This window comes from Gorilla gorilla, chromosome 17, assembly GCF_029281585.2.
Source record: "Gorilla gorilla gorilla isolate KB3781 chromosome 17, NHGRI_mGorGor1-v2.1_pri, whole genome shotgun sequence".
Lineage (NCBI taxonomy): Eukaryota > Metazoa > Chordata > Mammalia > Primates > Hominidae > Gorilla > Gorilla gorilla.
The window spans coordinates 84,207,158-84,230,737 of record NC_073241.2 but is presented as its reverse complement, the minus strand read 5'-3'; the positions used below and the strand labels follow the sequence as shown (position 1 = coordinate 84,230,737).

Below are 23,580 nucleotides of genomic sequence, written 5' to 3'. Positions count from 1 at the left end.
GTGGAAAATATTAAGGAGGCAATAAAGATTTAAGTAATATTAATTGATTTATTATTAATGTATATACTAATGATGGCTTTCAGGACATGCTACCCCAAAACATGGCACCTTGGCACTTGAGAAAACAGCAGAAGCAGGAAGGCCACTCTTACTTTCCCTCCTTCTGCCCTGAAGCAGGTCATAAAATCTAGCAAGAATTTTTTTTAACTTTCCCCTATATGACCCTCATTCAAGAGGTGTCCTCCTTATACCCACCGGAAAGGAATATCCTTATCTTGGAAGACACAGGGACACAGAGAAGAATCTGAACAAACAGGCCTTGCTAATTTCCTCCGACTTTGTTAACATTAGCTCATACTCCTTTTCTCCAATATACTTCTTCACAACTATCCACATCTTCATCAAAACTAGCATTTAAAAAACACAGCTTTACCCGTCTCTTCAGGTCTTAATTTTTTTATAAGGCTCCTATGCTACATACAACTTAAATAGATTTGTATATTGGTCTCTTATTAATCTATCTTTTCTTAGAGGAGCTTCAGCCATGAAACTAAGATGGGAAAGAAATATATTTATTTTCCCCTACACAAAAAAATTATTTAAAGTTGTGGTAGAATTATGGAAAATTGGGATTTATCCTAGGCATGTAAAGTTGGTTTATCATTAGGAAACCAACTAATGTAATTCACCATATACACATAATAAAGGAGAGTAATTATATGGTAATTTTAGTACATGAAAAAATCACTTTACAAAATTCAGCACCTTTTCATGATAAAAACATTAAGCAAACTGGTAATCATAGAAAACTTCATCATTTCTGATAATGAGCATTTATGAAAAGCTTTCAGTTAATATAATTAATGGTGGAAGAGTAATGCTTTCCCTACTGATAGTGGGAAAAAGGCAAGGATGCCTGCTTTTGTTACCGCTTGTCTTAAACATTGTGCTGCAGGTCCTAGTCATTGGAATATGGCAAGAAAAAAAGAAATAAAATGAAAAGAAAAATAAAAGAAATAAAATGAAAAGAAAATAGAAAGGAAGAAGAAAAAGAGAAAGAGAAAGAAGAGAAAGGAAGTGAAAGAAGAAAGAAAGAAGAGGAAGAAGAAGGAAGGAAGGAAAGGGCATATGGATTGGAAAGGAAAAAGTAAAACTATTCACTTTTTGCATTTCATATAATTATTGATATAGAGAACTCTAATAAAACTACAAAACTACCAGATATTGTATACTTGAACTTTGCTAAGGGTATAGTTCTTAAATATTTTCACCCCACCCTCCACACACAGAAGGTAACTATGTGAAGTGATAGATATGCTTATTAGCTTGATTATAGTAATCACAATGTTTATGTATATCAAAATGTTATATATCCTAAATATATATAATTTTTATTTGTTAATTATATCTCAATAAAGCTAGGAAAAAAACTGGAAAAAGTGGTTAACAAGGTCACAGCGTACAAGATTAACATAAAAGAATCAACATATTAGCAGTTGGTGAAAAGACAGACATATCAATGGTTGGAAAAAGGAATGCATAAGTAGATCCATCTAGATGATTGATTGATTTTTGAAAAAGATGTCAAGGCTATCCAATGGGGGAAGGAAAGTCTTCCCAATGGTACCAGAAATACTGGAAATGTCTGCATGGGGTGGGGGGAACAAATAAACATTGATCCTTACTTAATACCATACACAATAATTAACCTGAAATGGGCAATATGCCTAGATGTAAAGCTAAAACTACAAAATTTCTAGGAGAAAACCTAGTAGATTTTCTTTGCAATATTAAGGCAGGCAAGATTCTAAAATAGCACACAAAGAACATAAGCCAAAAAAGAAAAATAAATTATAAATAGAATTTTATTAAAATTCATCTCTTTTGCTTTTTGAAAGACACCACTAGAGAAACAAAAAGTAAGCCATAGAATTAGAGAAAATACTCACAACATATATAGGGTTTGAATCCTGAATACATAAAGACTCTTAAAACATAAAAATAATAATACAATAAAAATGGGCAAAAATGATTGAACCATTGCTTTACAAGACAAGATATACAAATGCCAAATACACACCTGAAAAATGCTTAATACATTAGCTGTATTAATACATTAATACAGTCAAATGCAAATTAAAACCACTAAGAGATACCACATTAGTGGTGTCTGACACTCTAACCCATTAGAGCAACTAAAATTAAAAGGACTTGCCGTTACTGAGGATGTGGAAAAACTGGACTTTTCATTTAGTACAAGTGGAAATGCAAAAATAGTACAACCACTTGGAAAACAGGCTGTTTCTTAAAAATTTAAATATGAACTTGCCATCTGATCTAGTCACTCAATTCCTCATTATTTTGCCCAAGGGAAACAAAAGATTCTTTCCACAGAAAGAATTGTATGTGAATTTTCATAGCACTTTATTTGTAAGAGCCTCAAACTAAAAACAAATGTCCATTAACAGATAGATAAACAAAATGTGGTACACTTATATATTGGAATATAACTCAACAACATAAAAGGACCAAATCACAAACAAATATATACAATGGATAAATCTCAAATCCTTATGCTAAGTGAAAGAAGCCAGAGGGAAAAAGAAGATATACTATATGACATCATAATGACAGCAAATTAGTAGAGTTGACCTTGAACAACATGGCATTGAACTGCAAGGGTTCACTTACATGTAAATGTTCTTCCGCCTCTGCCACCCCTAAGACAGCAAGACCAACCCTCCTCTTCCTCCTCTTCCTCCTCTTCCTCAGTCTGTTCAGTGTGAAGACAAAGATGAAGACTCTTATGATGATCCACTTTCACATAATGAATAGTAAGGATATCTTCTCTTCCTTAGGATTGTCTTAATAACATTTTCTTTTCTCTAGCTTACTTTATTGTAAGAATATAGTATATAATACATATACCAAATATGTGTTAATTCAATGTTTATGTTATCAGTGAGGCTTCTGGTCAACAGCAGACTATTAGTAGTTAAGTTTTAGGGGAATCAGAATTTATATGCCAATTTTTGACTTCCTGGTTAGGGGATGGTCTGTGTTTGCAACCCCCACATTGTTCCAGGGTCCTGGGGACAGGAGTAGAAGGAGGAAGAGACTACAAAAGGGCACAGGGAAACATTGGAGGCCATAGCAATGTTCAGTGTCTTCAAAATGATGATTTTTTCATGGGAACATTCCATGACAATAGTCATTACTTTATACAGTTTAAATATGTGCAATGTATTGTATATAATATTTGCTTCAATAAAGTAGTAAAAGACATGAGCACTGTTATTCTACAGTCCACCCAATCAGGTTCTCTGGCAGGATTCACTCATTTTTCTTTCAACGAATATTTATTGATCACATCCTATTTGCCAGGCACTGTTCTAGATGTCAGGGCTACAGTAGTGGGCAGTTTGGGGGTGGGGTAGACAGGGAGGGGCAGGGAAGAAAGAAAAAGTCTTTACCTTCATGGGAATATATTCTAGTGAGGAGAGACAGATAATAGTCAGAGGTGTCTGAAGAATTGAAGAAAAGTAAAGCTGAACCCACAAATAGGAAGTTTTAGGGATGACAGTGTGGTTGCAATTTTAAATTGGGTGATAATTTAACAAATGTTAACTACAGATTTGCAATTTAAATAGGAGAGGAAGACTCAATATCATCTAAATCCTTACCTATGCATATATTTTGTCATATTTCCTTTGTATAAATCATTCCTTTTATTTGATTAGTAAGTTATCCTTCCAATTCTTTGAATGCTGAGCAGTAATTAGCCAACAAGTTTTTGGAATCTGTATCTCAATCCCCTCCTGGGTCTAGTTTCCCTAATATACTGAGAAAGCCCATGTTCTCTGCAAAAAGCATCAAAAGAAAAACTGCGCCTAGATGGTTCAGTTAAGTGGTCTTGCTTTGACTTCCCCTCTTGGCTAGAGGAAATGTCCTTGGAAGTAAGGGGAGGAGAAACGTCCCAAGGTTGCTCAGAGTGGGAGTACTCATAATTCAATGTTCTAACCAGCACAACTCCTAATCGCTCCTTCTGGTTCACTTTCTCATGAGAGTGAACGAGCTCATGATGTAACTTTCTTGGGGGTATCAATTGAACAGATGAAATCCTCTCTTGTAATCTTGCTGGTTTTAATTTTTATCCTTTTGGTAATGGACAGTCTTTTGTCTTTCTCAGCGAAATAGTCCAAAACTATGATAATTGCAAAAGTCAGATTACCATCACAAAACATTGAGTACCTATAATATAGCTTTAGTTAAATCTTAATTAGTGTATAGGCTTCCTGAGCTGTAATGCAAGTCACCTAAATGAGTTTCTAAGAGAACAGCCATGCTCACACTATTATGGCTATTCTTTCCCCACAAGTAGCAATCCATATTGGAAATGAAATTCTCCTTGGCATGGAGAACTGTGAATAGTACACCTTATATATGGCTTTAAAAACAGAAATTCTATAATTACAGTGAATGTCCAGCAGCTCTATTTTATTTTATCTTTCCTCAATATGGGGCATGCTATGACTTTTTAAAAATTCTATAAAACCATTAAGAAAAATGAGTTCTCAATTACTTATCTTGAATTATTTAAGATGAACCCAGTGGGCAAAAGATTCTGCCTGTGAGAAACAGCATTATTGCTACTGGGGAATAAAGTTGAGAGAATGGTGCCAAGGATTTATTTGCCTGCAGTGGGAGAGCTGTTTATCTTTAAATTAAGAACTCATCATTATCTTGGCAAAGCCAATCTAAGTAACATATGGAGGGAGATCCACTCTGGGAACAAGTCAGCCTTTGCAAATGAACGTTGTAAAGGAAGCTGTACAGTTGTGGTCTGGAGTTGGCCTCAAACACCATCTTTCACCAGTGTGCCACTAAGGTAGATACCACCACCCGCTCAGCATTTTCTTATGGAGAAGAAATAGGTTATAATACGTGGAAGTGCTTATGTACTAGTGAACACTTCAACATGTTAATTGCTAAGTTTAATAAATGTTTCCTTCAAAATTATTTTAAAAATTCACTCGCAAAGCCCAGTCTTTAAATAATTAATGGAAAGTTTGGAGAGGTAAGTAAAAATCACTTTGTTAAGTCCAAATCACTTATTTCCCAGTTGGGAATGGAATCCATTTTTAATGTGATACAAGTTCCATGCTAATATTGGTTTAATGTTCCCCACTCACCATACACTCAACTTCAGCACAGAAATAAAGTTGCTTTGAGTACAGAAAATAATTGATAAAAATGCATTTTTTATTTGAAAAGTGTGCAGAAACAATCACTGAATACAATTCTCAACCATAGTATTCATACCCAGACACCAAAAAATCATTGGATCCTATGATTTCTGAAGCCACTAGAACTTTGGTACAACAAAATAATGACCTAACAGTGTGCGTCAGGAACCACAGTCTATTAAGGGGCATATAGAATAAAAACTTCATGTTTATAGTTTTAAGTTACATTCATAGCACTAGACAAAACAGATCTATATAGGAGACAGACAAAATAATCAAACGTGCTTAGCCTAAAAATAAAGATAATATTACTTGAAGGTAAACTGTTGGGATACAATGAAGCACGTCAGTGTTATATTAGAACATCGTCTACTTTTAACACACTAACTAAAGCAGGATAATTTATTTTTTTAAAAAATAATTTCAGATACAATCAGTATCTCTTACAAGGCTATGGACACAGAAGCCCTATCTGTACATGGAATATTTTGACCAACTTGTAATATACTACCTAGAATTCATTGGTTTCCTTGAAATAAATACAAGATGACATATTTTGTCAATAATGAGATGTATTAAACATTTTCAATCAAATACAATGACTTCAAGTTGCCTTCCCATTTTCAGTTTTCAATACCTCTACTGTACGAAAATTAGTGTGTTTTCCCTGCTATGATACCTCTTTTTATATCAAGCAGTTTAAACTACAACTGTGGTTTTTTATTATATTTTAGTTTGTGAATAGTGTCTATTTATGAAATGGAACATAATTTGCAAACCACTTTCTTATACATATCTCCTTTGAGCCTGACACGAACTCTGTGAAGCACATATAAACACATACAGGGTTTATAAGCCCTATATGAGGATAAATCACTAAGCTATTTAATGACCTACTCATGGTCCCAAGTTGTTCTTTCTGGCCACTTTCCTTTCTACAACACTAGGTGTTTTCGCAAAGAGCATTTGAAAACAAAATCACCTGGAAAAAGAATAAAGATAAGCATATGTTATTACTTTTCTAGGAACAGAAACCATTTTGATATGCCAACAGACATAAAGACAGAAGCCACTGATTGAATAAGGGATCCATTAAGTTAAGGTCAGACATGCTTGCTCCTACAGAATTTGCTAATAATCCTTGTAGACAAAGTCAGCTGAGGGATGTTAGCCATTACTTCCACAACCAGCTGGAAAGGAACCAGGGAATCCACTTAATGAAAAGATGACTTCTTTGTATATTTTTTTCTCAAAAGATGACAAAATAGTTCCACTATTTTGGTACTAAAGTTTTTGCTTGTTTGTTAGTGATATTCTCTCTATATAGGAAATGAGAAAATATCTCAACCATAGGCTGTTGATACAAAGAACTCTGCAGGAAAGCATCTTTGTGATGGTACGCCTTGAAAAACTAATCAAGTGCTTTATGAAAATATGATAAATCTAATTTATGGAAAAATTAGATTTATATGCAATAAACAAAATGTCTCTAAGTGTACCACATTTTTATGCCAACAACGAAAGGTTTTTTGTTCAGATATTTTTACTAGTTTAGTTCTGAGGGCATAAACCTCTACTTGGTAGAAGAAAATGAACAACAAAAAAACTATCTGTTACTAGGTCTTTCTTTATTCAGACTCAAAATCGACCTTTGAAGTAAGACCTTCTCCAGGTTCTGCTGTATTTAAGTGCACAATTTAAACAACTTTTAACTCTAATTATCTTTATAGTTCTTGCATGACAATGTCATTGTAGTTGGGTCTCCACCCAGAAATTCTAAGGCAATAAATTTATAAAATTCTCCATATATCCAACCAAAATTTGTATCAGTTCTACTTTAGGAGACAAGCAGCTTCATGGATTTATAAAGCATTGAAATGACACTCATCCCAGATAATAGCCTATATCCATTTTCATGTGTAAGAGCTCAACACCTTCCCCAGAAATAAGCTGACATCACCTTGGTCAAAGATCCAGAAGAAAATATAGCTCACGGTAAATTCTTAGACAACTTTTGCAAACGTAGGCAGCATCTTGGCATCTTAAAAAATGATAAAGCTTTCTCTAAAATATTCAAATACACTAGACTTCTTTTAATGTCTTAAAGCTTGGTAGTAGAGAGGAAAAAACAACTCTTCTATCACTTTGGCAAATATCAGCTCTCAGATCTTCTTTATAAACAGTTATTATGTATCTTAGGAAACCAGAGACTTGGAATATTATTTCTTTATTGTTGAGTTTTAGATTATAAATCCAAAATCCTTTACGAATGAGGATTTTTCCCTCAAACGTTTGGTGTAATATGCAATGAGGAAAGAATTGTGTGCCCTTTTTAAATGGAGAGAGATGCAGAACAATGAACAACCTGTTTCATGAACACAAGGTTATACACTATGATTAACTCACCACTGCACCAGTTGCACAATATTGCTTCTCTTTCTGACTGCTGCACTCACTCCACTGGGGAAGAGACAGACAGGCTTCATCAAATTTGTTGATTCCCAGTGTACTCAATTTGCAGCTTAAAGAACATCATATTGTGGCTATGAAATTATTTTTAATGTACTCATGTCCTTCTCTATGGCAAGCATCTCTTTCTTACAAAGGGGACAAGAAAAGGCTGATTAAAACTCTCGCCTGGTTCATCTACCTGTACAGGTTGGCAAAGAATAATTTATAGTAGAAGGATGACAAAGACACCTATCTGGTTAAAAGTAACAGATAAAATGTTTACTTTAGAAATAGCTGGTTTTGAATATTTTACAGGGCGATAGCTGATAATACGAAAATGATAGCAAATTGGATAAAGTGGTAACTGGCAAGAGTTTTAAAACTCTTACGGAGAGACCCACAGGCTCAACTCTTGGCGTTTAGTATTTTCTCTGCCAATCCTTGACTTCTTATCATTATCAGACCAAGACAAACATTATGTTCTCTGGATTATTTTAGATACATTTTTCAAAGGATCTTTCTTTTTCTACCCTAAAAGGTAAGCTTGTACCTAATCACAGCTAAGAGTCTCAGGTAATGCCAACTTCATAAGAAGTAAGTGAGGAGACCAAGAGAAGGCGGTTAAACTCTCCAGATTCCAATAAAGTCCTTGCATCCCTTGCTGATAATATCAGAAGATCTTTAGCTGTGTTAGTGTCTCTGTGAGGGCTTCCTATGATATAACATTATAGGAAATGAGCTATGCGGTTGGAGACAAATTTGGTCACAGAGGTATCTGAGGCACCGAGTTAGAGCAATGTAAACATCAAACCAGTGTAAATACTCCAGAAATGGTTTCTATATCAGAAAGGAGCTTCATGTACATTTTCAACATTTCTCCTAAATACGTTTTACTAAAGCATTGGGAGATACTTAGTAACAGGACATATCTTGGCTAAAATTACATGCTGTTGTGGGGTAAATTAGGGGATTTGGAAATCTTTAAAGTAGTCTGTATACTTTATGGCACGAGAACAATTTGAAATTGTAAAATGAATTACACAGAACTACTAATCCTGAAATAATGAGAGAAGGAATTTCTAATAATGATTACATAGAATCTGGGGTCAGATGTCAAACTTTATGCAGAAAATTTTTTTTTAGATCAAGCATTTATTTATAAGTAGAACAATATTTTAAATCAATTTTGTCACTTCTCATTCCTCTTGAAATTATTACCCAATAATTGTTATTTTTACAGGAATAGTCTTGCAATTATGGGCATCATCAACCTCTGCTTCATGCTACAGCTATCAAATAATGATCTTAAAACAGATCCTGAAAAAACACTCATTAAATAACTGACAGTGACAGAATCTTGGCATAAGTAAATCAATCATACAACTGAAAACGAATAGAAACAAAAAGACATATCAAAACAGAATACTTTTAGAGTTTTATAAAGGCTTCACATTCCCTATTAAGGAAATGCAGAGGACATTACAATTTGAATCCAAAGAAAAAATTGATATAATGACCCCAAAAGTTCACCAAAATTTGCCACAGCAGTGGCAATATAACTTGTTCCTGCTCACTTTCCTTCCAGAAGAAACATCTTAAATGTTAGCTTACAGTTTTCTATCTTCATGGCACAGGCATTGAGATAATGAAGAGCATCCCAGAGGAAACACCATGGGAGGGAATACCCAGCCACAACCCATCTTAGAACCTGTTGCGATGCTGCAGAAATCAGAGGAGCTGGCCAGTTAATGCTGAGAGTTTCATCAGGGGCTAACAGCATGAAAGCTTTCAAATTATTAATATTTTGATTCATGGCACATTTATGGGTCTAGTCCATCCTAAGAACATTACAAAGAGACATTTCCTTGGATCTGTCTGTGTTTCTGAAACTGATTCAATACCAGATAGAAGTTCGCAGAGGTAAGCTGAATGATGGACTGGGATTTTTAGGGTCTTCAATGTGTATAACTTCACAAAAAATATGCACAGAGTATGAAAAAAGTAGGTTTGATTGGAAAAAATTTATACGATGAGGAAACAGCCTGTCAAAAAATCATACGCTCATAATAAAAAAAAAACGAAAATATATTGTCTTTGTTATTTGGTAAAATTGACTGAAATAAATAATATTTTGATAGGAATGGCTTGTGTTTATCAGAAACTAAGATTAAAAATTAATGTAATGTTAGTTTAGACACAAGAACAGAATAGGCCAATGAAAAATAATTTTGTTACTATTTTTTAGAAAGAAAAGGAAGCTTTACATTAACAAAAATACTGGCCAGTTTTTTGTTGAGATAAGATAGAGATCCTTCCTCACCCAATCCCCCAAATACAGCTCAACTATAGGTGTCTTGCCTTTGGCAAAATAAAATCATATTGTAATACAGAATGAGGTATTATCAATTTTTATGTGATTAATGACATGAAAATTCAGAGTGACCATAGAATTGATCCATAATTGTTCCAAAGTTATTGATCAACAAAGTAACACACCTGCATTTCTGCAATTGATTCAAAGTAAGGAATGGGTGAAATTTGGAGGGAAGAAATATGATTTAGTTTCCAGTACTTTTGTAAACTAAAAGGAAACCTGCAATAATTGCCAATTTTTGTTTCATATCACCATAATATTTTATCTAAAAAAAATTCAAGGCTAGTTTTCCTTGACTGCATTTTAAAAGAGATTTAATAAACCGTAACTGTTAATTTCTCCTTGTGACTATTTTATCAATATGTGCTAAGAAAAAATGAAATGTGAAGCTGAACACCAAACCAATTTCTAAAATTTTGTTTGAAATGGAAACCTCTGGAGTTCTCTTAATTCCAACTGATAATGTCAGCTCCTAATTGGCTTGAGTAAAATTTGGCTAAGTAACCCTTCCAGACATCTTTAACAGATACATTGAATTTCAGCTGTACAAATGCCAATTTCTCATACTTTCATTTTTTTTCCCAGGGTATTTGTCTTGTACTTTGTCATTTACAGTCCTGTTCTTGTCAAAGTGCTATTTATTAAGAATATAAAGACGGCATTATGACACTATCTCCTGCATTTTAACAGAAGTGTGACATTTACCTATTTGTAACCTTATCAGTAATTTATTCATTCTAGTACAGCTTATTGGGTGTACATAGTAGATCATTCTTAATTAGCCAAATAGAATTCTTCATTGTGTATCCATTTTTAGCTAGTACATTTTCCCCAGTGCAAATCTAAAAGTATGCATCTGACTCAATATGAAGTAAATCCAATAGTTTAGAAATTCTTCTTTCTGTGTTCTCCCTTTAGTGCCTCCCTTTTCTTCAATGTGACAGGTAACTTGTTCTGATTTAAAACTCACTGATATTTCTTCTTGTATATTGTCTTATATACTCATTTTCTCTATAAGAAAAAACAAATTGAGTATCCATGATGATGAGATCACATTGGGAAATCTTTGATCATGTTTGAAAGGGCCTCAGGGATAACTAGTCAATTCTTTTGAACACTGTTGACTATTCTGGTTTCTTAAAATAGATTTTCTGGCAGAAAAAGAAAGACATGCCATTGTGCGTGGTTTACTCAACAACAATTGTGTGGTTTGTCATTGTTTATAAAAGTAATATTTTGGTGGGGTTCTTGATGTTCAGTTTCTATGTAAAGTCTAGCAGATACATTTCTTCTCTGGTGGCTTTTCCCCATCCAAGTTTCCAGAATTTCCACCATTGACAGTATCAGGGATTTGTGTCTTCTCCACACACTGTTCCATTCGCTTCATGATTAAGTCCAAAAGGGTTTCTACAGCTTTCTCCACATTCTGTCCAGTTGCTGCACTTGTTTCAAAATATGGTATGCTAGCATAGAAAGGATGGCAAATATTTTTGAGAGGAAGAAATCAGAACAGATACAGCAAGATGTACAAGTGAATCACACATGCAAAAATGGCTGGCTGAGAGATTGTGAAATGATTATGGTTTTGCTGGCTAAGTTGGAAAGCATCCTTGTTTTTTCCTCAGTGAGTAAAAATTGGTGAGCTGCTCTTTAGTATGATTATAACCAGTTTTATGGGCAAGGAAATTGACACAAGAGGTAGTCAGGAAGTTGAAGCCAAGGCATTATCACTGTTTAAAAAAATTAGGAGGGGAAAAATACCCTCTGATCAATAAAACTACCGACCAATGTTACTATTAAAATATTGCTTCCCTTCCACTCAATTATCTGGAAATCTGCTTTAAAAAATAGGTATGCATTGAATAAGGATATTTGTGTGAATACAGTCAATGTTTATTTGGATTTAAAAGTTTGAAGAAGACGTGTAAATTGTACAGCTTTCAGGGAGAATTCTTCCATAAAAAATTGGCAGATATGATAAAACTACTTTAAATTTAAAGAATAATGACAGATTCTGCCACGGAAGTCAATTTACAATTACATGGGGTGTTGTTTCTGTTTTTTTTTTAAGCTGCCATTCAAGCTCAGCTGGGATAAAGACCACATTTTCATACCCTTGTCAGGGATTACTTCTTGGAGTTTTACATCTATTGATTGAGAGGCAGAAGAATACAGTGTTTAAGAACATGAGCTTTGATCTCAGACTGCCTGGATTGAGTTTAAGCTCTGCCTGTCACTAACTGCGTGGGGTGGCCTTCCATCAGTTACTTAATCTCTCTGTGACTCAATTCTTATATATAAAATGAGATAACTCTAGTTATAATGGGTTAAAATGAGTTAATGTCTAGGAACTGTTGCTAGCACATTATAGGTATACAGTAAATGTTAGGTGCTCTTATTATTAAGTAATTCATTAATACATCACATATATCTCTCTGAAAGATCTTTTTAATCCACATGCTGTTCTTGGTTAAGGGGATTTCTTCTAATATCAATCTAATGTCTCTGCTCCATTTGTTGAACAGCAGTGTGCAAGTCACGTGCCATCTCAGTGTAACTGACTTACCCATATTTGTCAGCCAGTTCCCGAGCTTGCCGTTCATTGACTTCCCTCTGATCTGGTAGGTCTGCCTTGTTGCCAATTAATACTATATCTGGATTTTCACAATAAGCATTTGCTTGCAGTTGGCCTTGAAAAGAAAGCAGATGGAACCAGCAAGTTATTGATAAATAAGTGATGTCAAATGACTGCTCTTATTCCAGATTCCTGATCTAATTGCTTATCTCCAGTTTGGTTGCTTACTAGTTATATTGGCCAAGTTACTTCCTCTTCCCAGTCACAATGTCCTTATCTGTAAAACGGAGATAACACCTTATAAATTTCAGATTATGAAGGGGACTAATAATATATATGAAACACCTGTATCAATACCCAACATTTAGTAACTGTTAGGTGCTTTTATTATTAAGTAATTCATTAATACATCATATGTATTCCTTTGGAAGATCTTTTTAATCCATGCGCTGTTCTTGCTTAAGGAGATTTCTTCTAATAATATATATGAAGCACCTCTGTCAATACCAAATATTTAGTAAATGTTAGGTGCTTTTATTATTAAGTAATTCATTAAAACATCACATATATTCCTCTGGAAGATCTTTTCAATCCATGTGCTATTCTTGGTTAAGGGGATTTCTTCTAATAATACATAATACACATACATAATAATAAATAAGGGGATTTCTTCTAATAATACAGTATATCTTCTAATAATACATACCAAGTTGCTAGCACATAGTAAGTATTCAGTAAATACGGAATACATCTGGGGAAATGCTCCCTGAGATGGCCATAACTGCTTCACACCATTTGTTCCTCAAATATAGATGGAGGTAAATAGAACATGATTTTTAAGTGGGTAAATTTGCTTTTTCCTTTAGGAAGTTGTTACCTTTCCTTTCTCTAACCTCCGAAGTGATGATCTATAGTGTGGAGCATTTTTTAATCACTACAAATTCATGTAGAAACAATTTTAAGACAAGTAATTTGTTTTTCTCTTTTCTCCAAAAAACACTATGTGTGGGTGGAGGGGGGAGGAGAGAGAGAGAAAGAGGAGGGAGGGAGGGAGGGAGGGAAGGAAGGAAGGGAGGGAGGGAGGGAGAGTTGGCGAGGGGAGGGCAGGGCAGGGCAGGAAGGGAATGGTAAGAAAAAAAGGGAAAAAAATATAAGAAACCTGTCAAGCTGTGTTTTTGAAGTTACAGAGGCTGCTCTAATGTCTATCATAAGGCATGCTGTGTGCTACCTTGCCAAGACTAGAGGAAGAAGACAAAGAAAGGCTAACCCTGTAACACCAATTACTTGGGTGTTAAAAATTGAAGTGTTATTAGGCATGACAATTAATTATCTTAAATCTCAGCAATATCCTTCTGGAGACGTTTAAAAACAAGGGAGACTCTCATCTGCCTTGAAAAAGGATAAACAAACCATTCTCTGAAAGAATTTAATAAGCTTATTATCTCCTTGTCTCCTCGGAATCTAAAGCTACCACCAAAATTTGGGTAATGAAATACAATATTAAATGGAAATAAAGGACAGATCCTAAGATAAACGTTCATTTGGAGAAGCAATTATGAAAGTCAGAATTTGTTTCCCCATTAGTTACAAGGTTATTGAACCCACACCAAGTGGTTCTATATAATTATTATATATAATCATGAATTATATACAAAATATATTACCAATTTTGCATAATATGTAGTGATAAGAAATATATCTATTTTGAGCATCTACTCTGTGCCAGGCACTCACCCAGGTATGGCATATTGCATTGAAATAAAATGGAAAAGTCTGCACTCTCATAAGAGCTTACATTCTAGTGGTAGAAAGCGTCAAAAACACAAGTAAACCAAAAATACATCACATCATGTCAGGTGATGGCTGGGACTGAATGAACTCTAAAGCGTGTTGAGGGGATACAAAGTGATGAGTACTATTTCAGATGGGGTGGTCAGTCAAGAGACAAATAAGGTTTGGGTAAAACTTGAAGTGGGTGTAGAAGTGATATGGTTTGGATCTGTGTCTCACATTGAAATGTAATCCCCAATGTGGGAGGTGGGGCCTAGTGGGAGGCAACTGGATCCTGGGGGAGTATTTCTCATGAATGGTCTAGCACTATCCCCTGGTACTGTTCTCATCATAGTGAGTTCTCATGAGGTCTGGTTACTTAGAAGTGTGTGGCACGTCCCCTTTTGCTCACTTGCTGCTCCTGCTATGTCAGATGTGCCTGCTCCCCCGTCACCTTCCCCATGATTGTAAGTTTCCTGAGTCCTCCCCAAAAGCCAAGCAGATGCCAGCAACATGCTTCCCATACAGCCTGCAGAACTGTGAGCCAATTAAACCTCTTTTCTTTATAAATTACCCAGTCTCAGGAATTTCTTTACAGCAATGCAAGAATGAACTAACACAACAAGTAAACCAAAAAATACATAACACATTATCAGGTGATGGCCATGACCTATAAATTGTGTTGAGGGGATACAGAGTGATGAGTACTATTTTAGATGGAGTGGTCAGTCAAGAGATAAATAAAGTTTGGCTAGAACTTGAAGGGAATGAAGAAACTAGCACAGGGCTGTAAATGGAAGAAGAGAAAACAGATAAAGGGAATGGCATGATTTTCATACTGGGAATAGCATGTGAGGCAGTTTGGCTGAAGGCTAGTGAGCGGGGCCCAAGTAAGAGGGAATTACGGAGGAAGCCCAGACATCATCACAGTGACCTTGTAGGTAAGTGAAGTACTCTGGATTTTATTCCGGGTAAGATGGAAAGTTACAGAAGGACTCTGAGCAGGAAAATAACATGATCTAGTTTTTAAAAAATACAACTCTAGCTACAGATGGCCCAGACAAATCTGGAAATGATAAGAGCAGCCCCATAGGACGACTCAGCTGTCCTGCTACTTGTATATCCTGCTAGGATCAAAATTCTTATTTGTAATAAAAAATACAAATGAAATATGCCCTTTATTATGACATCAAGTAAAACATAAAGGAAAATTCCAATACTTCTCTCCTGTGTTGATATATGTCAATATGACTTTAGTAATTGATTAGGCAACATTTCAATTTGTACTATATCGAAGTTTCCACAGGGGCTGGAGATTTGTCTTTACATGGTTTCCTCACATTTGAACCCCTTTTTAAAAGTAAAATTCCCAAGCAAGCTGACTGACTGACACACTGTGCTATGCCTCACCTTATCATCATGCGACTGGTCTGCTCTGGTTTCACACCTAATTAACCCACTAGTGTTTAACACACCTTCAGTGCCAGTGTCCCCTCAGAAAATACTGCCAATTTTCCCTGTGATCTCTCCAGGTCAAATGTAGTAGCTCACTTAGTTTTAAGAAGTCCTTCAAGACTTACTGGAAAAGTGGAATCAATGGCCTTTCAATGACAATAATAAAGATCTTAAATACAAGTGGTGATAAAGCTACATAGGCTTCCTCTAAAAATATCAATTTTTAGATATTTAGAAAATACAATTCCAAGCTACCTAGGGTGGTCCACATAAAGGCCACCACTTTGAAGGTGACACAGTGGCACAGGCAACACTAAACTCATGACTTTGAAAGTTAATCTGTGGTATCCAATCTGGTTTCATCTTGCAAGACCAACAAGCACCTAGGGCAGTTGGGTCCCAAAGCGGCCAATGCACATTACTCAGTCCCACTTACTCATCCAGTTTCTGACATTTAAGAAGCTCTGTTGACTGGTGAGGTCAAACATTAATAGGAAGCCCATGGCGTCTCTGAAAAATGCAGTGGTGAGACTCCGGAACCTGCCGAGGAAACACAGGGGATAGTTCTGAAAGTTAGTCCACATATCTTTGACAACAACACAAATAACAGTTTCCCTTTCAGGTATGAATTCTCCGTGACTGGCCCTTACGGAATGTCTTAGGGAAATGGGAATGTGGGCAGAGAAATTGCTGAAGAACCAAGAGAGAAGATCTGGTTGTAGATTTTTTTTTTAAGACCACTTCCTGGCTTTCTGATCTCACAGCACTTTACACACACAGTTTGTAACATTCAATCACGGATTTGCTTACACAGCTTCTTGGAATCTTTTTGGTTCATGGGCATTTTGTGGTCCACATTTAAAATGTAAAGCACTTTAGAGTGGGGACTTTAACCTATACTTTCCATCTTTCTTGTCTGTGCCCAGAAGAAAGCTTGGCACACAGTAGCCTGAAAATGAATGCCTGTGATGATATGAAGGAAACCGCAACTTGTTAGCTACAGGAATTGGAATTCTTTTGTAAGGAAGAATATTGATGACAAAACTCTTTTCAAAAAGCACTGTTTGGGGGTAAAACTGAGCTTCAGGTTGGCATCTAGGATTCACGAGGAAAAGGAAGATGATTGGAGTACTGAGTGGGGGTCAGGACAGAAAAGAGACATAGTCATTGAGGAAAGAAGGAAAGAACTCTCATTTCTAATGAGGATTTTAGAGAATTTGCTCTTTCGTGTGCAATGCAAAGTTTTTCCCTGCCTGGTCAGCTTTCCATGCCCTCAGCCCCGACCCCAGCCACCACCAACCATCTTCAGTGAAGTTAAAGATGTGTTGAGATTCACTTCAATAAGAGCAATGGGCAAAACCAGAGACCACATATAGAGACCAGAGAAGGTTTTGAATTTGGGAATGGGTTTTTAGAAAGGCACATAACTTTGAACTAGAGATATCGCTTCCTATCCTAAATGTTCTTCTAATTTTTGGTCTCCTATTTTAGCCTTTTTGTAGATCCTTTGTGTTGGTTTCCTCAGAGGTCTATTCTTGACCCCTCTCACTCTATATACATTGACTGGATAATCTTATCCACTTCCGTGGCTCATTTGTAGCCTGTGTGTTGAGAAGCCCAAAATTAGAGATCCAGACGTTCCCTGCCTTTCACATTAGATGCCTAATTACTTGTTTGATACTTCCACCTGGTGGAAACTCAGGCATCTCCAACTTCATACATCCAAAACCAAACTGGCCACTCTTCCTACTTTCTTTTTCTGTTTATGACATCACCATCCCTCTGGTTGCCATGATCCCTTCCTCCTTCACCTGGTGTCTACAGTTAACATATATCTTTCGACCTTCTCATTTCTGGCCATCTACTCTGCCACTACTCTACTTCCAAACCCATTCTCTCTCACCTGGACAACTTCAACAGCTTTCTGATTAGGCTTCCCGTGTCCAGTTTTGTTTGGGACCCTACTCCTATCACCACTCCATTTCTTCCCATAGATTATATCAATGCTCTACTAACGACATTTTAATGATTAGACATCACTCGTAAGGTAATGCACAAACTCCTTACAAAGCTGGCAAGGCTCTGCAGGAAGTGATCTTTGTTCATCTATCCAACTTCACCCCTTTGACTACCCACAGACATGCTGATCTTCTTTTAGTTCTTAGAAAGTTCACTCTGCTCCCCTGGGCTTTCACACATGCTGGTCTTTCTGTGGGTTACTTAGTCTTAGTGCTTCCTTTTCTTCCTACCCCTTCGTTGAGCCTGGATAGCACTCACTCATACATTGTGCATGAGCAAATACATGATGGTATCAGAGGAAATATCACTTCCCGAAGGGGCCTTCCCAACACTGCATGTGGGCTATGGGCTCCTCCTGGTGGGCCTGCCTATGTCTTTGTTTTCCTGTTAGTATCCTAAGGCTCCATTGCAATTGTTTATTCATCCAAATTCTACCCTAGACTGTAAGCTCTAAGGGGAAGGGAGCTGTGTTTCTAACTTGCTATCCATCATATTTTCATGGCTCAGAACCTGGTGTTTGCTCACTAAATATTTGTGAAGTTAAACAGTGCAAGTGAAAGAAAGAAACAGTAAAAGATATACAATTATTAAATATTTTAAATGACTGCAACAGAGAATGATACTTTTCATACCAAAAGATGGGAGAAGAGATATTTTCACTGCTATTTATTTCCAAAGTAGGATTTGTTTGTAGGGCAACATCATGACCTAAAAATGTAGAGCAGAAATACCAAAAGAATTTATTCAATTTTTTTTTTGTGGATTTGTTTCTACCATTCCTTGGAAGCCCACAGAGATTATAGTGCTTTGATTAAATAGTTCTTCCTCTTTGGAAACTAGCTGTACCCACAAAATTGTCTCCTACTTGACCATAATTGTGTCATGCCAGGAAAACTGCTCTTTGTTCTCTCCTTAAGTGTGTGTGTCTCATTTGAGAACCAAACTGTCTGTTATTCCCTCTCATTGCCCAGAGCATATGACAAAGTTACTCAAAAACATGCTTGCCATAGTGATCTGTTTGGGGCAAACAATTTCTCCTCCACAGCAGCATGGATAGGACACGCTTGTTCCAGAGCAGTAACAGACATCTTGCTCTATTCTGTCCAGTGTCTTTGATATCCCCCATTTCTCCCACGGGGAGACAAGTAATTCTTTTCCAGCCTCCCCCACCCATCTCATTCTGTCTATTGAGTCAGCAGGGTGGAGGAACCAGTGAAACCATGTTCCAAAGAGTTACAGACACCAATGATGAACAGAAATTGAGTTTGCAGGATGGCAGATAAAGAAGGAAATAACTTGCTGAAACACTGAAACTCCCTCTGCTTATGAGATAAGAGAACTGGCTGAAATCGACTGGAACCGATATGGCCGACTGGAATCTGTACAGAATGAGCTTGCTAATGTCACAGCCTGAATTTCTACCACATGTTTCATACTAACTCCCCTTGAATTTCCACATGTGACCCCTGAGATAGAATGCAGAGATGACTGCCCATGTCCAAGGGCTTTCCAGCTCTCCCCTTTAGAACCCACCCCTGCCACAACTTTTTCTAATAAAACTACTACTTCAAAAAGCCAGAACAAAAAGACAGATTTGAGCTTGACCCTCCTGTCTCCCTGCAAGTCGATTTGCAATAAAACCTTTCTTTTTCTCAAAATCCAGTGTCATAGTATTGGCTTCTAGCGCATTGAGTGATGAGCCCCTTTTGCTCCAGAACACTAGGATCACAGAAGAAACAGACCCCAAAGCCACATTATCACTCCTCCCCCTCACTGGGAATGAAGTCTGTGCCCTGTATCCTTTAAGTTTCCTTAAGGGCCATGTGTTTTCTCTTCCTTCCCATGATGTGACTTCTATCAATACCCATTATCTTACATGGATTGCACAGCCAGATGTCCTTAGGCACAGGACTGAGTTGTGAGGCATTGTTTATCTTGTTGCTTAGTTACACCTTATATATACACAGAATGCAAAATTCTCAAGCGATGAATAACCCAAGTGTTCTGAAGGCTGCCCTGAGTATTCCCCATTTCCCCCATACAGCAGCTGCCTTCAGGGGACAGACAGAGAAGGCTGCCATCATGCAAGGCTGACATATCATGTGCGAGGACATATGGGAACCACATTTTCTCATATTACTTCTTCAAAAATGAATTAAAGTGCTCTATAAAACATACATCTTTGTGACAACAAAACTGACATATGAACAGAGATTCTTGTGAGGAATGGCTTCAGAGGAACCAGCAGTGTTGAAGGGTGTGTGTAAATGGAATTCACAGTCAAAAAAGCTAACAGAGAGGGCCCAGCACCTCTCCTGGCGTTTACACTCGCTGAAAGTGAGAACGCTTTGGATGCATTTCAAAGACGGAAGTGTTTACAAGCATAAGCATTCTAAGACATACGATGCAGGATTTGGAGGTATGTGCCTTCTAAATATCCTCTCTGCCAATTTTTTGCCACTTTTAATCTAATATTGAAAAGCTTCATTAGCTTGGGGTCTTCTGCACTTTGAAATTTTGGATCCTTTTTGTTTTTCCATCTAACAATGGAATAGTACCTCCAGCTCTAAGGAATTAACACTACTGTCTACCGAGTATTAGCTTGGACACTGTACCAGAGACAATGCTGGAAAGCCAGGCAAGATCTCCACACCTGTAAAGATGACAATTTTGTTGGAGTGAGAAGGCCCCAAGTGAATCAGTGAACAACAGTTAAAGATGCAAATAGAATGTTCATTTCATGACAAGGTGGCATATAATTATTTAGACCTTAAGGGTGAAATAACTGGTGTCTGCAGTAGTTCAGAGGAAAAGTGGGAGTTTGTTTCAGCTAGGATGTTCAGACAGGCTTCATAGAAGAGAGGAAATATGAGCTGGGCCTGGTACAAGGAGAGGATCAGAAAAAGTGGGAAGGAGTAAAATATTCTAGCTGGAGGGCAATTGTTTAAGATCAAAGTCTGAAAGGACAAAGCCAGTCCCATGGCATGGGACAAAGAGGCTGTGTTGAAATAACAGAAAGAGACAAGGAAGATCTTAACACCCTTTCTTCAACTCCCTCTTCAAGTAGCACTTATAACGGTGTTAATTTCCCATCTTCATTCAATTAAATTCTGGAGAACCTTTTTTTCCTTCTAAGAAGTGCAAAGACAGTGCCTAGCAAGAATCTTCAGAGAGATTTTTGAAAGTCTGATTTTTGAAATTCATACCAACTGCACAGTGCTACTGTGATTAATTAATTACAAATCATTTATTTTTATTTCTGGATACAAATGTCTATTTTGAAACCAGGAGAAGAGTTGCATATTATTTGTTTTTCAAGTTCACATACAGAATTCGTTTTAAAGTAAGTTTTTCTAAGCTATGTGTAGCCACAAATAAAGCAATTTACTATTACCGCTCTTGTCCCGCAGTGTCCCAAAGCTGAAGATGCACTTTAAATGCTTTCCCTGAAGATCCATTTGGTCCTTGTGCATTATAAACCTGAAAGATACAATGTTCATTAGTTGAGATTGCTTTGGATTTTGTCAGCACTCAAATTCTTTGGGTTCACTCAGCATGTTTTTTCTCAATTACTATAATCAAAGTTCATAGTGCAGAATAAATATTTGCTTTATTTTTTTCCAGAATTATCACATGTACTCTCACTTTTAAATGTCAAGTGCAAGTATGATTTTCAACACAGTTTAGGCATATTGCAAACTTAAATTAGACACCTTCTGTCATTTCCTTATGAGGCAGCAAACATCAGATTTAGGACCCAAGTTCTAGGTTCAAATACAAACTCTTCATTTAACCTCTTTGAGTCTTATTTTCTTATCTCTAAATTGAGACCCATAACCCCTTCCTGATTTACAGAGTTACTTCAAACTGCAAACTTCAGTGAAATCACAGATGTTAAAGCATTTTTTTTAAAACAGTAAAGTGCTTTACAAATACCCGAATATCTTTTACTGTGAAAGGGACTTTCAAAATGACTTAGCCATGAAATATGCACAGACTTTCTCAATAAGTTGACACGGGACATTTCAAGCCTTTCTTCACTAGTCATTTAGTCAAAGGCTCTTTTTAGGTAAGTTTAATTTTTTTAAAAAAATTCTGGCCTTTTTATTGTTTAAGCAAAGCCTAAAAGATGTAATATTTACTCAGTTTCCTTAAGTATAGTTTAGTGAATACGTTTTAAAGGGAAAGTTCTGCCAGGACATATACCCAGATACTGGAAAGGAGAGAAGGCAGGAAAACTCTGAATGGGTTGTCAGGGAGTTTGCTAAGCCTACACAACCATGTATTGACTTTCAGATCAGGTCCAGCACATTATAAAAAAACCGTGATTCAACTTCCCAGGCAATGGCTTCCAGTTACCATTTCTTTTGTTTTCTTTCCCAATTCTCAAGGAATGAGTAGATTTGTGACATCAACTGGAAGCCACAGCCATCTTGGCAATCAAAAATACCCAGGGTGGCAGTAAATCTGGCCTAGCTTCTGTGCCTATGCTACACATCTCACATGTCACAATATCCTTATTCCTGTCAATAGCGTCTAGCATAGGAGAAGGAAGTGGTTGTGATTCTCACTTAAACTCTCTTATCTTGGAAAACAGCATGATTGGTCTCACATTCTGTTCATAAGAAGCCAGTGATTGATGGCTGAGTCTACACATAAATAAAAATGCAGCAAGAGCTTACAAAGCTCATGTTCTAGATATTTGCCAATCATACTTTTAACTTCTTTCTTAAGACTGGGGAAATGATCACTTGCTCTTATTGAGGACTTTAACTCAGATCAGAGTTAATGTTTTTAAATTCTAATAATTCAAGTTTTGAAAGATTTCTTAAGAATTTGTAGAAAACACACTATGCAAATCAGTAAAATATTGATTTGGGTTGCCTTGTACACTTTGGGAGACAAGAGAGAGTGCCACTTCATACTTTTCTAGGAAAATGTTATTTATAGTTGAAAAGTAGTAAATAATATTCTAAAATAAATTAAAATGACAGGTTATGAATTTCGTGTGACAAAAGACAGACTCCAATGCAATAAACATAGCTTCTTGATTCTTATTTTATATAGGGGGATGAGTGACAAGGTTAGAAGTACGATTAAAAACTCACCACACGTTTTTCCCGAAAGTCTATTCCTACTGTAGTGATGAATTTGGGATTGAATTTGTTATCTGTGTATCTATAAAGAAATGTTGTCTTCCCCACCCCTGAATCCCCGAGGGCCAGGAGTTTGATCAGATAATCATAGTCTCCATCGGTCATAGTGATGGTCTTGGTCGGTCTGCATAGGAGAGGGAAAACAAGTAGGTTTTGATTAAAGTTGATTTTCCTTTGCTTTATATCAAAATATGACATAAATTTAATTTTCAGGGTTAAAAAGTTGAATACCTCTATTCTGCCATATTTGAAATTAACTTGATCAAAGCAGCTTTAGGGGTGAAGGCACATCTAATGTTTTACTCAGTACAAATGTTTTTACCTCATATCACCCAATATGGAAAAATATGCAAAATATCAATTGCCACAGTGCATTAGTCTGTTCTCATGCTGCTGTAAAGAACTGCCTGAGACTGGATAGTTTATAAAGGAATGAGGTTTGACTCATAGTTCCACATGGCTGGGGAGGCCTCAAGAAACTTACAATCATTGCAGAAGGAATCTCTTCACAGCGTGGCAAGAGAGAGAATGAGA

At 36.4% G+C, this 23,580-nt stretch overlaps 1 protein-coding gene across 3 annotated transcripts in view; it reads right to left on the bottom strand.

The window, feature by feature from the left end:
• Window positions 1-5,241: 5,241 nt before the first annotated feature.
• The window catches only part of RAB27B (RAB27B, member RAS oncogene family), a 176,348-nt gene continuing 158,009 nt past the window's right edge, over window positions 5,242-23,580 (bottom strand). For all 3 annotated transcript variants that reach the window (XM_055368170.2, XM_019013739.2, XM_004059450.5), the window contains 5 exons: window positions 22,999-23,170; window positions 21,285-21,370; window positions 16,308-16,411; window positions 12,638-12,761; window positions 5,242-11,534 (listed from right to left, as the gene is read on the bottom strand). In XM_055368170.2, the coding sequence (XP_055224145.1) occupies window positions 11,345-11,534; window positions 12,638-12,761; window positions 16,308-16,411; window positions 21,285-21,370; window positions 22,999-23,151 (657 nt within the window). In that variant the 5' untranslated portion in view covers window positions 23,152-23,170 and the 3' untranslated portion in view covers window positions 5,242-11,344. The remainder of the gene's footprint in view (window positions 11,535-12,637; window positions 12,762-16,307; window positions 16,412-21,284; window positions 21,371-22,998; window positions 23,171-23,580) is intronic.